We start from the raw sequence: 13,116 nt of genomic DNA on the forward strand, positions 1-13,116 counted from the left end.
TAATTTAAGGTAACCAACATGGCTACATAGCTAATAATCACTAGACTAATTAGTAATTATACTCCGATTCGTAGCTAATAATCTAGACTAACAATACTTCAATTCATAGCTAATAATCACTAAACTAACTATAATCCGACCCAACAAGCTAAGCTGATACTCCGATCCAACGTAAAATTAATTAAATAACAGTCCGGATATATATGGTCATATACCATCGTTGAAGAGGTCAATGTAATAAAGAAGAATATCATGGTACAACTGACCAGGAAGAAAAAAGTTAGACAATTTAGGTCGATCTGCTGAAACAATTCCTCCATCCTCTCCGAATACAATGTATGACAAATCATGGCCGACTACACCCTTGGGAATTACGTGATTATATATTTGAAGTTGGCGATGAGGATCAGGGGGGCATATGAGCCATTGCATTGTGGAGTCCCAAAGAAACGACATTCTAGGATCCGATTCCTCTTTAGTAAACTTCAAGTCACCTGAGAAGACAGGTGCGAACACCAGAACTGTATTGGAGGAGGAATTCATGTAGTGTTGTTTATATTCAGCACACCATTCGTTCATCCCCTTGATTATAACTTTGAATTCAGACTCCTCGGGATCAAAGTTGGCAATGAAAAGCAGGACTTTTTTCCCTTGAAGGTCTCTGAGATGCACATGAAGACCTTGTTGGGTAACAAGGTAGTCGTTTATACTCGGAAACAGCAATGACTCCAAACTCAATTTAATAAGCCTGGTAGTCTCCTGGTGGGCGAGGGCTTCAGCAGAGTAGGGATACAAATCATGGACAGTCTCCAATGTAATAGCATCAGCTCCCTTGAGCTCCACAAAACGACCTTGAGGTCCGACAATGATGAGCTCATCCCTCTCAGATTCGTCGCAAATAAGCCACAACTTCCGGAATGTAGAGTCATTCAACGGCGATTTCCACCAAGATGATATCCCTCTACCCTTCAACACAGCATCAACAGAGTCCATGTAATGTTGCGGATCATCCGACAAGGAGACGTAGACTAACACAATCTCCAATTCGCGGTTCTTGGAGCGACTCTCTTGATACACCCGATTCACGGTGTCTAACAACTGGCCGTTGAGGTAGAGGTATAACCCCACAAGCTTATCGGTGAGTTTGGAAACAGAAATGGTGTCGGTGGCGGCAATGTTAGAGAGGCAATCAGAGAGTTTAAGGCTTAAGAGATCCTCAAGAGGCAAAGGTCTAGCACGAGACTTATTGAAAAGATAATTATCAAGGGTTAATATCCAGTTTTCAGTGAAGGGTAAAGATTTAATTCCATGGCGTATGAGGAATCTACAGGAAGAACGTTGCAAAACGACTCCACTGGGATCTAAAATAAGAGAATCTCTTGAAAATTCAAAATCAGAATCATCCAAAGGGACAGCGAGACAAGAGGGCAAGGAAGATAGAAAGGAATAGAAAAGCTCAGAATCGTGTTCGGACCCGGGACTCATCTTAGCAACAACAACCAACTGAAAATTAGACCACTTAGAAGAAGCATGTTTAAGAGCCCATAATATATTACCTTGTATAGTGAAAGATTCAAGAGGAAGGTCAAAGCGACAGATCATGATGTATTTACCGGAGAGGGGAAGACTGCTTATCTTAACTCGATCACCGTTTTTGTCAACTAAGAAATCACGGCTGCTGCTCGACAACAATGCTACTATGTCCGCCTTTTTGTCTACTTCTAAATTATCATCCATCCGACGATGTTTGGCTTTTCGAAAAGACTCATATTCCGATGAAGACGACGACAGTGATAATTCTGAAGATGAATCTTTTCCAGATGGATCTGATTCAAAAGAATCCAATTCTTTAGCTGATTTATCACCACCAATAACTAAATAGTTTAACATTTTCAATTCCAATTCTATTGATTTCTCAAACACCACTCTCACGCTTTTCTTTACTTTGCTGGACAGTTTTAAGGGACGAACCGGCTACAACACTACTTATATGCTTTGCAGCTTAGGGTATTCCTTCAACAACTTTCTTGTATCAACATAGATATGGGCCCCCAAAAACTAACTTCAAACCCATTAATCACAACATCACCCAAAGCCTCTTTACTACCGAATAGTATTAATACTTGACTTTTTTTCACTGTTTATAAACTAATTTGACTATCATTTTTAAGTAACATATAAAACAATTTATCAAAAAATATATTATTAATAGATATTTATACTACTACAAAGTTATACAATGTACGAAGTATATTTGTTTTCAAAATATATATATATAATTATACTTTTAATGCATAAATTCCACGTGCGAATTAACTACAAACTAGTATTTAAACTCAGACGATGCCCCGGGTCAATATAATTTATCTAGTTAGTAAAATTGGTATACATATTAATATTTTGCATCATAAGAGAACATAAAATATCATATAGCTTGGTTGTAAGATGTTCACCTCTATAATTAGAGGTTGTGTCTTCAAATCTTGTGAAGAACATATTTTTTTTAAATATAAGTGTGTGGCATGCAATGGAAAACATATGGAAGACTTTCATAGGAACGTCTTTTAATAGATTAGTATAAATATATAGGGAGAATATAGTAGAGCTAATCAAATATGGCCCGACCTAGGTTTGGGCGGGTTCTAGGTAGCTTATTTCAGCCCGATTTTTAAATTTTTTGGGCGGGTTTTGGAAATGCATTATTTTGCTATTTTAGTGTTTTTTTTTTGGCCTGGCCCAAAATGGCTCTAAAAGCCCACACGCCCCGGTCATTGGGCAGGTTTGTGCATGAAATTTTTGGCCTGAAACTAGAAGCGACCCGACCCAATGAATGGGTTGCTTTTTAAGGCTTCGTCCCGGCCTAACCATAGATCAGGTCTAGAATATAGCTCCAAGTGTTGCTCCTCTACTTAGCCTACGGACTTGAATAAAACGTCCTTTATTACAAGATTGGTTGGGTGAGAGAGGAACCACCAAAATTACTACCCGGACAAAGCACGTCAATCGGACCACTACCACCTTACGCTCAAGAGGAGATAGTGGGAGTGTATGTGTTTGCTAATTAGGGTTTATATTGTGTAAATTGTAAAACCTATTATCTATAGGATATTAAAAGGAACATGAATATGGAGGATTGAACCCTCAACCTCTTATAACAACGATAACCATTTCACCATCTAAGCCAATTATCAAGTATATTAATAATATGTAAAAAAATTAGAGAAATTCTCTTTGGTAATTACGAACTTTTATTTTTTTATCACTGATGAAGTCTAAATATTTTGATTATCAATGGTAATCACAAATTAATACTAATAAGCAAATGGTAACATTAATGATAATAAAAAATAATTTATAACAATATAATTATTATAAAAATAATATTTTTTTTAAAAAAAAAAACCAAAAACCCCTCCCTTACCCATATGGCCATATAACCACCAGCCTACCACCACCCTCTCTCTTCCCCTCTTCCTAATTAAGCCGCCACCTAGAACGTCCCACCCCCGGTGACCCACCTACACTGCCTGCTAACCCCCTCCCTTTCTCCCTTACCACGTCGGCAGCTTCATTCCAATCATTAAGTTAGGGGTTTTGGTGTTAGGATTTTAGTTGCTTCTTCTCTCAATTCATCGAGCTTCCCTCTCTTTCTTCCTCAACCTTAACTGATCATCAATGGCGAAAACCCCATCTCCCATTTCAATGTGATGTTGTTTCAAACTTAGTAGTTTCATTCAATCAAGAGCTAATTAAAGTTTTTCCCACTTTTCTCTATTCATCAATTTTGTTTCTAAAAGACGCAATTTCTGAGTCGAATTGTATCCCACGCGCAATTCACCTTCATGTTACTACAGTAGTGCGAGTATATTGTAAAAGCATTTGTCAGAATTCACCCCAATCGGTTCCCCAAATTTCAAGCTTTTTACAAATTCCAAAGGTTTCTCAAATGAATCCGAAAATGGCGGTGGAAATCTTCCAAGCACTAGGCGAAAAAAGCATTTGGCCACCGGTTCAAAACCCCCTTATGCCACCGGTTTTGAACCGGTGGGCATTTGGGGGTGGCAATACTCGTATAAAAAAGCCACCGGTTCAAAACCGGTGGCAAAAACAAGGATTGCCACCGGTTAACCGGTGGCAATAGCACTTCCCGGTTTTTTTTTTAAGGGGCTATTGGCACCGGTTCCTGTTCAAAACCGGTGCCAATAATGGGCAAAAAAAATATTTTTTTTTTTTTTTTTGCATTTTTTCCACTTAAATTGGTAAATAAACACTAACATATGTATAAACTTACATATGTTCATAAATAAATGTTGTAATATTACAATTTTTGTCTAAAAAATTAAAATAAAATACAAGGTTACAAACATATGCGAGACTTGTCATAAGGAGCAGCACAGAAGCAGAATACCAGCATAATAGCAGCACAGAAGCAGAACACCAGATAAGGAGCAGCACAGAAGCAGAACACCAGCAGCAAAGTCGGCATATAGTGCGAGGCAGCAGCTGCACGCCTGCGAGGCAGCAGCAGCTGCTGTGCGAGGCAGCAGCTGCACCAACAGCCTTGCGAGGCTATGCCCCTTGTAATTATACCAGATTAAGTATGGAGAATAAATGTACCACTTTCTGAAGTTGGTGAAGGTTTTAGTTCAGGCTTCCCTACTAGCTCGAATGCATAAGATAGAAATGTCATAAAAGAAAAGGGAAATAGAAAGTCCTCACAACTGTGAAAGATGAGCACTACTAAATTGTAATTATCCATTTTATTATCTTCAAATCATCTAATTATATTTATCATGCTAAATAATGAGCACTACTAAAGATGTTGATTAAATTTCGAAATTAATGAAATTAATAACATTATGCTCACATAAGAAGTTTTCTGTCAACAACCAAATTAGTAGTGAACATCAAGAGACTATTACAAAATAGTAGGCCAAATTTGCAAATTTTGACAGGTAGATATGTAATGGACTAAAATGTGAAATCACCTTTTTAGACCAGTCATACAGATAGCACAACCTCAATATCACCAGATATTATGGGAGAATTAATGCTATTTCAACTCAAAGAACTACAGCTTCCCGCATTATAGCTGATGCAACTACTACACAGTACACATACATGATGATATTCATCTCACACATTATATATATGAATAACACCTTGATATATATCACACATTCACACTATATGAATAATACCTTGACCTAGAGTACATGAGCGAAAATCAAATTCATGGTATTCCTCATTTTACATTGTTCAACTTTTTGGTTTGATCAACTTTTTTGGTTGTTGATCAAAGCTTCAGTAGCCACTACTCTAGTTCACTAGTTGTACCTACTATGTAGCACGCACTAGCCACTAGCTTAGGGACATTGTCAATTTGTCATTTTATAGCTCTAGTCTATGTACTTGTACATACCAGTTACCGAGTACTGCTAAAGTGTTTTTTCAATGTTTAACTGTTGCAATATTATTATTAACAAGCTAGACTACTATGCTTATAAGTTATAAGCTTATAACTACCTTAATTGTCAATGTGATCAGTGATTTTAAATCAATAATCTAATCAAAATATTGCTATAGATAATAATCTAATGAAAAAAACTCAAATCTATAGTATACTAGGTTAGTTCCCGTGCCATGCACGGTACTTTTCAATAATTGATTTTAAAAACATGACAAAATCAAAAAATGATAAAAAATATTATTTGTTGATTTAATATTCACATTTTATTATTTAAGCCCGTAGCTTCTATTACATGGTTAAAAAATTAAGAAACAAATATATATTTTTTTTTGTAATAAACGTATATAAATATATAATTTATAATACTCTGTATGTCTTTCATTCCTTAAATAAATTGTCCACATTCACATGTCACAAATTACTTGTATGTTAAGAATATTATTTTTAATTTAGTTGCTTAACTTATTAGTTGTCAATATTTTTTTTGGAAAGCTAAATCAAATCTTCTACATACTGTTGTATATTTCATATGTAATTATTACTTATATGTAGAAAGATTTTTTCCTTATATAACTTTTTTTTCAAAAAAAAAAAAATAAAAATAAAAATATAAGGGACACACCAGGAAATGACACGTGTCATTGCTGGTGTGTCTTTTAGTATATAGTATTGATAACTCGATCTTCCTCCTTAAAGTATCTTTTAAGTTTGCATTGAAGTTAATTTTGCCATTTTTTTTTAATATGTACATTCACATGCAAAGATTTTAATGAAAACTACACTACTGCTATGTCTCCTAAATTATGTTTATGTTAAGAAACACTACGTACAAAGTACTTGGTATACATGTGTTTATTTAAAAATAATAAGTTGGTTGTTAATGGTACCAAACTATCAATCAATGAATTAATATCAGTCTTGTTTATGTAAGATACAAAAGAAAAGTAGCATCTAGACAGTGAGTTTGATGTTACTTCATAAGTTATATGGTTAAACCGATGTACTTACTAATTTAAATTACATAATCACTTCATAATAATTGGGATCTACCTCGCTCTTTGCATGTACGTACATTTTCCAGGCTAATATTTCCAATAATAATAACTATTTTATTTTGTGAATATATTTATCAAAAAATAAGATACCTAAAGCATTATACACATAGAGCTAAAGTACATCTTCACAAATTTATACGGAGTATTTTGTTAATTAAAATTTTAAAGAATGCATATGTTTATTTACAATTGTTGTACTTTAAAATTCATAAACAATTGCTGTGTAGTTTTACTTTCATTTATTATTTAGAGTCTATTATTGTTGAACTATTTTTTTTTAAAAAAAATCAGTGTGACTTCTGTTCATGTTTTTTGCAACAATACACATACATTTATCTAAAAAGAAGAGACACCAATATTAATGTCTATGTTGTGTAATTGTGTATTTTTGACATGATTCTTTTACTTAAAATAATGTCACTATGTTCCTTTTTTTTATTTATTTATTTATTTTTATTATTAGTCCTTATGATCAGTGATCATGTATCTATATATATATAAGCAACAACACTTCACATCAAAATACAAACTAAAAAAATTCAACGTAGTCACACGTTCTCATTTTATGTGATAATATGGCTTCTCCTTCCCTTTCAAAAAAAAGGAAAAATATGGCTTCTCCTTCTTCTCCACCTCCACCTCCAACTCCAACTCCACCTTTTTACAAACTAACAATGGCGGTATTTAGCTATTCTATACTATCAATTTATGCATACACTTCTTTGTAATTTTTTCTTTAGATTCTCTTTATTTTTAAGAAAAAATGTATGTATACGTGCATGCATGCTTCTATTATACCGCTTTTATAATGTTTTCTTTATATACTCTCTATTTCTTTACATAGTTTACGTCACTCATTATTTTGTAGCTCCCATGGACTCATTATGAGCTCCAAAATTCCGACCAAAAGGAAAACCAAAAGACGAAGGTACCCGACCACTTACTAAAAGACTTCACAATCCATGGTCTATGGTTGTGTAAAGATGAGGATAAAAATTCAGTAGAACGTTTTGAGGTTAAAAAGGTTAGAATTCCTCCTATTTATTTCCTTTTTTTTCAACTTTTTTTAAAATTATTATTAATACACAATATATATTTGTGTAGGTCGAGAAGATCAAATCCGAAATGGAAAAGAAAATGCCATATTATGGTGACTATTTCGCACCCGAAATTAATTGGGAGCGAGAGTGGGATAAACATGGAAGAAGAACCAACATGACCGTTTTCGAGTATTTTAATACTATCTTGACGATATGTCCACTTGAGAAGCTTCAAAAAGTGGTGAAAAAGATAGGTAAATGATTTACTAGTTCTTTTTACGTTTGAAAAAAAAAATGATCTATTTTTTTTTTTACTTAAAAAAATCAAGTACAAGTATTATGTGTAGCCTTAATTTACCTTTAAAATCAAAAAATAAAAAATAATTGAATTTTTTTATTTACCTTAAAGTAATCAAATATACTGTACAAGTATTATGTGTGATAATTCTGGAAAAATTAAGGAGAAAAGGAGAGAAAATATTGGGGAAAAATTATCTGATTATGATTGAATAATGATATTACAGCAGAAAATGTGAATATATATCAATACATAATCTAGAAACTTCTGTAAGAATCCCACAAATATCAGTAACTAACTTAACAAAATATCTGTAACTAATTTCCTGAAATCTAGGGAATTCTGTTATGAGGCAGAGCTGATGTGGCAGGGCTGACTTCAGTTGATTGATTACGGGTAGCTTCATTAACGTGTAGCCTTATAATTTACAAAAGTTTGTTTCTTTGGGTTGATTTGTTAAATAAAAATGTGAAAGGGCTAGATGACCAGTTGGGCTTGGACAGTCGGGCTTGGGCTATTGTATGATTTATTCTGGTTGCCTAGAATGTTAGCATGTATATGAATTAAATTTCAGTACTTATTGTAATAATTAATACTACTGTAGTAAGTTAGTAACTAATTAAGCTTAAACATTCCTTGTCTCTTATCATTAAAAAAAAAAAAAATATCGTTGTACTACTGTAGTAAGTTAGTAACTAATTAAGCTTAAACATTCCTTGTCTCTTATCATTAAAAAAAAAAAAAATATCGTTGACTTTAGTTATTGTGTATTGCAGTGAAAAAAAACCCGGACTCCTAAAAACCGAAGGGGACTATACCGGTATGGTAGCTGAAGATTTGCTAAGAGAGCTCCAAAAAAAATTAGGACCGGTCGCTATTCAATGTGGAACATCACCGAAGTTCAAATCGAAGCTTTTGAAGCAAGTTATTTTAATCTTTGACTCAAACTTTACTCAAGTTGACTGCAAGCATGGTAATCAAAAAAAGAAATTTCGATGGAATCATGGTGTAAAGAAGCGACAAGTAGTTTTGTTCACATTTAAAAAGAAAAAAAATGAAAGATGTTTAGTTTTAAAGAAGCGACAAGTAGTTTTGTTCACATTTAACGTTGGATCGGAGTATCAGCTTATCAGCTTAGCTTGTTGGGTCGGAGTATAGTTAGTATAGTGATTATTAGCTATGAATCGGAGTATTGTTAGTCTAGTGATTGTTAGCTATGAATCGGAGTATAATTAGTCTAGTGATTATTAGCTATGTAGCTATGTCGGTGACCTTAAATTTTCAGTGTTTTGATACTTGACACTGACTTATTTGACTTTGTAATCAACTACTCTTATCTTTCCTTATATTGTTTTGCATATATAATCTTAATATTCATAACGCTTCTTATTCTGATCAAAGTATCAATTCAATAATTCATTTATGCACATGAATTCTTGCCTTTTGATCTAATGGTGTTGGTTGAGTTCGAGCCTGAAAGTTAAATTCCTTTTGGGTTTTTTTTCGTTTGTTTGTTCGTTTTACTTTTACTCCATAGTGCACTATGAATTGTTAGTAGGAGCTATAGTACAAGTATCATAGGGCTATGGAAAAAATTGCAGGTTATCAATCAAATTTGTTTCAATCTTTGTCAAATTGTCATGTCCAGCCCATTTTTATGCCCAACATTATTGCCCATGAAGTGTCCAGGCCCAGATTTTCTCACTGTACTCTGTAAGTCCGTAGCTGTTTGAACATACAAAGGCATTCCTAAGCTGCCATTCCAGTTTCCTCCAAGGAATGCAAGTACGAGTATAAATGACCCCCCCCCCCCTTTTTTTTTTTGACAAGGAGCCTAAATGACCTTAATACATCCTTAATGTTCAAGTAAATGGATAAAAGTTTGAAAAAAGCAAACTACCAAGGAGTATGTACAACGCAGCATATGCCCATATCAACTGTGCCCATCGCCGACTATTTCCTGAAGAAGTCATCAAGTAAGAGGCAAACCAGTAGAGAGGTGGGCTAGCAGATAAAAACCGAGTCGCAACCTGCAAAGAAAGAATTAAAGCATTAAAATCAAATAAGGACTCCAAGATGAAGTTTTTAAAGTAGTCATCCTACTCATCCATATTCTACAAAAGATTCTAAACATAATACTTTAAAAACGACTATGAGAATAACTATCACCTGAACATGCATAACAAAGAAGGCTGTGGCAGCCATGAAGCTCAAGTGAATAATGAAAGGAATCACACTTGCCGAATAGTATCCAGATTTAACCGAGACCTGATTCTCTTTAGGAAACACGGATCTTTCAACAATCATAGACTTTGGTCGTCGCCTCACAATTATAGGCTCTGTCAAATAGAATACAATGGATTCTGAAGGGGGCTCGGTAAAAAAAATGCTGAAGTTAAATATGACATAGTTCTTCAAGAACTATAACCAATTCCATGAGACAAATATGCATATAGACACAACAAGTATTCACTTAGTGACTGCAATACAAAAGCAGATATCATTATCACCTTACCTTTGTTTGCAGCAGAGAGATATTCATCTTCCAAAGAAGCTGCATTGTTTTTCTTTGATGCTGTTCCAAAACCAAGTGAAAAGAAGTTCTCTGGATCAGCTTTCAAGTAAGAAATAATTGAGCAAAATGCCAAAGATAGCACAGGAGATGCGAGCAGAAAATTTGGTAGCTGCTTAAATTGGAAATACTGCAAAAACCCAACACCCCTGAAACAAGGAACGATTCAAGACAGTTAAGGTGGGAAAGACAAACAACACAGATATTCTACTATGCAATGACTATATCTGTCAAACCATGAATCAGTCTCAGTCCTCGCAGGCCACTTTTTTAAAAATATAAGCACTTTTCAGAAATTTTGAAGCTTAAGGTGAATCCTTAGGCAAAACATAACATGTGTAACCAGCCAAGAAAATCTATAAAACAGCTCTATAAGTCATGGCATCAAGCTAGTTGTTCAGTGGATTACATATTGATGATCGCCTCATAATATAATAAACAATCTGGAATACAGAAACAAATCCAACACAATGGAACAACAAAGCATAGGTTGACTGCACTATCAGTGAAAACTGTTGGGATAGAGAAATCGCATACCAGTAATGACTCTGGATAAAACCATATAACAAAGGAATCTTTGCTTTGCACCAAGGTCTCATTTCATCTGAATTGCGTCCATGGCAGATATTATAATAGCCATAAGCTTGATATGCAAGGAAAGGAATGAAAATACATATACACCGCAATGCTCCTGCTAAAAGAATCTGTAGAACCAACTGAAAGCAATGAATATAAACGTTATCAGGACATCGCATCTTAAACTCTTAAATCCTGCAACAATGAGACATTAGACATGAAGCAAATTAATAGTACTTACATTAGCACGCTTCTTCACATACATGGCATAATAAGACTGGTGCAGGGCCTTAAAACCGTAATATCCACCATTAAGCACTCCATTCGACCTTGCAAAACCAGAGAGCGCAAACAATAGAGCAGGCACATTGTTTACCCCAGACATCAAAAGATACACACCACCAATTGATAGTAGAGCATACAAGCTTTCTGAATAACTGCATATCAGAAAATAAAGTCAGAGAAGATATCATGATCACATAGAAGCATGACTCTATACTCGAAACTAACTAAATATGTAAATTCTAAGTGCTCCATAACATTAAAAACTTAATTAAAGGACAGAGAGTTGTACACTGATGAGTAAAATATCGAAGCTGGATTGAAGCAGAACAAGATAGATGCACGCAGAGATGCATTTCGATCTTTTAAAATGACCACCGAAAGCCTGACAAGAAACAACATGACACATCAACACATGAGAAACATTACCTGCACAGATATTCCATCTTATCACAAATTTGTGAAGAGTTACAAGTCAATGAAGGTGTACAAAGACAAAGAACACTTACAATTCATAACTAATACTTATTACTATATCAAATTGAGTGTCTTTCAAACGCGAACCTTGCAAATGGCCAGCTGATAGTATACCTTTCTACAGTACTTATAAGCCAAATTGCCCTTGAAGAAGATCAATGCAAAGTACAATTTATGCAATAATTTGCATCATTCCAGTAATTTTAAGCTAATACTAATATACTATCATCATTTATACTTCGTATAAGTTTAGCTAATAAAGTTGAATTAAAGAAGGAAGGGATACCTGTATAAAGATAGTGCAGCAAAGACAAAGGCAACATTGCTGATCACATAACCAGACAATCCCAGCACAGCTCTATACCCGATTACCGAAATCAACGGCCGGAAAACTATCTTGAAAGCCCAAACAGGATACGATTCAGAAATTAAACACAATAATTCAGCTTGAAAATAGTCAATCTTCAATTAAGCATAAAAAATGTCAAATTAATCAATTCTTTCGTCGATTAACAATCATCATCACCAATTGAACTTAAAATTAGGTCATTTTTGTGCTTGAATGTATTGACATTAACGAAATTACAAAGAAAAGAGAGAGAAATAAGAACCTGAGTTAGAAAGGAGGAAAATGAGGATAGGCAAAAGAGGGAAGAAGGCGTAAGACTGCTCGTACTCGTAACCGCATTCAGCAATTCGAACGAAGTAGACTGAATCCCAAACAATGCTTTCTTCAATGGCGGAAGCAATTGAAGGGAATAAAATTGGGGATTTTTTGGATTGGGAAGAATCAGAAAGACAATTAGGGTTTATAGATGCAGAAGTATCGTAAGGACTGAGAAGAGATCTCCATAGAATAATTAGGGTTAGAAGAAGAATCCTTGATGAAATTGCGTATTTGAAGATTGTTCTTGTGTGATTCATTGGAGCTTCAATTGCAAAAAAGGTGCTACTTTTCAAAAATTAATCTTCTTTTGCATTTTTCAATCAAATGATTATGGATTAAAGATTTAAGCTTTGGTAACTGGGTAAGTGAAGGTTTGGTAATGGAGCTTCAATCGGAGCTGTAATGGCTACTGGCTGAAAATGGGGAAAGAGGAGAGAGACTTTAGACAGTAACGACTTTACAACACACTATGCACGTGATTTTACAATTTTACCCCTGCATTAGGTGTTTATCTAGTTAGAATTATCTCACATTCTCACATAACATAACTACCCTCTTAAGTAGTTAACCCACAAGAAAAAATAAACCAACAACTCTCTCTATTAATAACCATTTAGCCCTTAATCGATGACAATTGACAAAATGAGAAATTTTTTAAATGCAAAAAATGCATCCGTCG

At 34.4% G+C, this 13,116-nt stretch overlaps 2 protein-coding genes across 3 annotated transcripts; both read right to left on the minus strand.

Annotated features, from left to right (window-relative positions):
- Positions 1-207: 207 nt before the first annotated feature.
- Positions 208-1,890, minus strand: LOC145626192 (putative nucleoredoxin 1-2). The gene has a single exon (XM_081678622.1). The coding sequence runs from the start codon at positions 1,888-1,890 to the stop codon at positions 208-210; it is 1,683 nt and encodes a 560-aa protein (XP_081534748.1).
- A 7,650-nt stretch (positions 1,891-9,540) lies between these two features.
- LOC145626222 (uncharacterized) lies at positions 9,541-12,873 on the minus strand. Of its 2 annotated transcripts, none has more exons than XM_081678653.1 (8): positions 12,382-12,873; positions 12,057-12,162; positions 11,586-11,678; positions 11,253-11,448; positions 10,973-11,139; positions 10,379-10,584; positions 10,033-10,202; positions 9,541-9,893 (listed from the first exon to the last, which is right to left on the minus strand). In XM_081678653.1, the coding sequence occupies exons 1-8, from the start codon at positions 12,692-12,694 to the stop codon at positions 9,726-9,728; spliced, it is 1,419 nt and encodes a 472-aa protein (XP_081534779.1). In that variant the 5' UTR covers positions 12,695-12,873; the 3' UTR covers positions 9,541-9,725. The 2 variants fall into 2 exon arrangements, with proteins under 2 accessions (XP_081534779.1, XP_081534778.1); XM_081678652.1 differs by having other exon boundaries at positions 10,973-11,151.
- Positions 12,874-13,116: the final 243 nt, after the last annotated feature.

The sequence above is a fragment of the Chenopodium album genome, chromosome 4 (genome assembly GCF_948465745.1).
Source record: "Chenopodium album chromosome 4, dcCheAlbu1.1, whole genome shotgun sequence".
In the NCBI taxonomy this organism is placed as follows: Eukaryota; Viridiplantae; Streptophyta; class Magnoliopsida; order Caryophyllales; family Amaranthaceae; genus Chenopodium; species Chenopodium album.

What these genes read in the sequence shown, in the direction of transcription:
- LOC145626192 (XM_081678622.1), bottom strand. Translation starts at nt 1,890, where the DNA reads ATGTTAAACTATTTAGTTATTGGTGGTGATAAATCAGCTAAAGAATTG.
- LOC145626222 (XM_081678652.1), bottom strand. Translation starts at nt 12,694, where the DNA reads ATGAATCACACAAGAACAATCTTCAAATACGCAATTTCATCAAGGATT. An exon ending in GCTGCACTATCTTTATACAG is followed by an intron (nt 11,679 to 12,056) that starts GTATCCCTTCCT and finishes GTTTCTTGTCAG; the next exon opens with GCTTTCGGTGGTCATTTTAA. An exon ending in TCGATATTTTACTCATCAGT is followed by an intron (nt 11,449 to 11,585) that starts GTACAACTCTCT and finishes TCTGATATGCAG; the next exon opens with TTATTCAGAAAGCTTGTATG.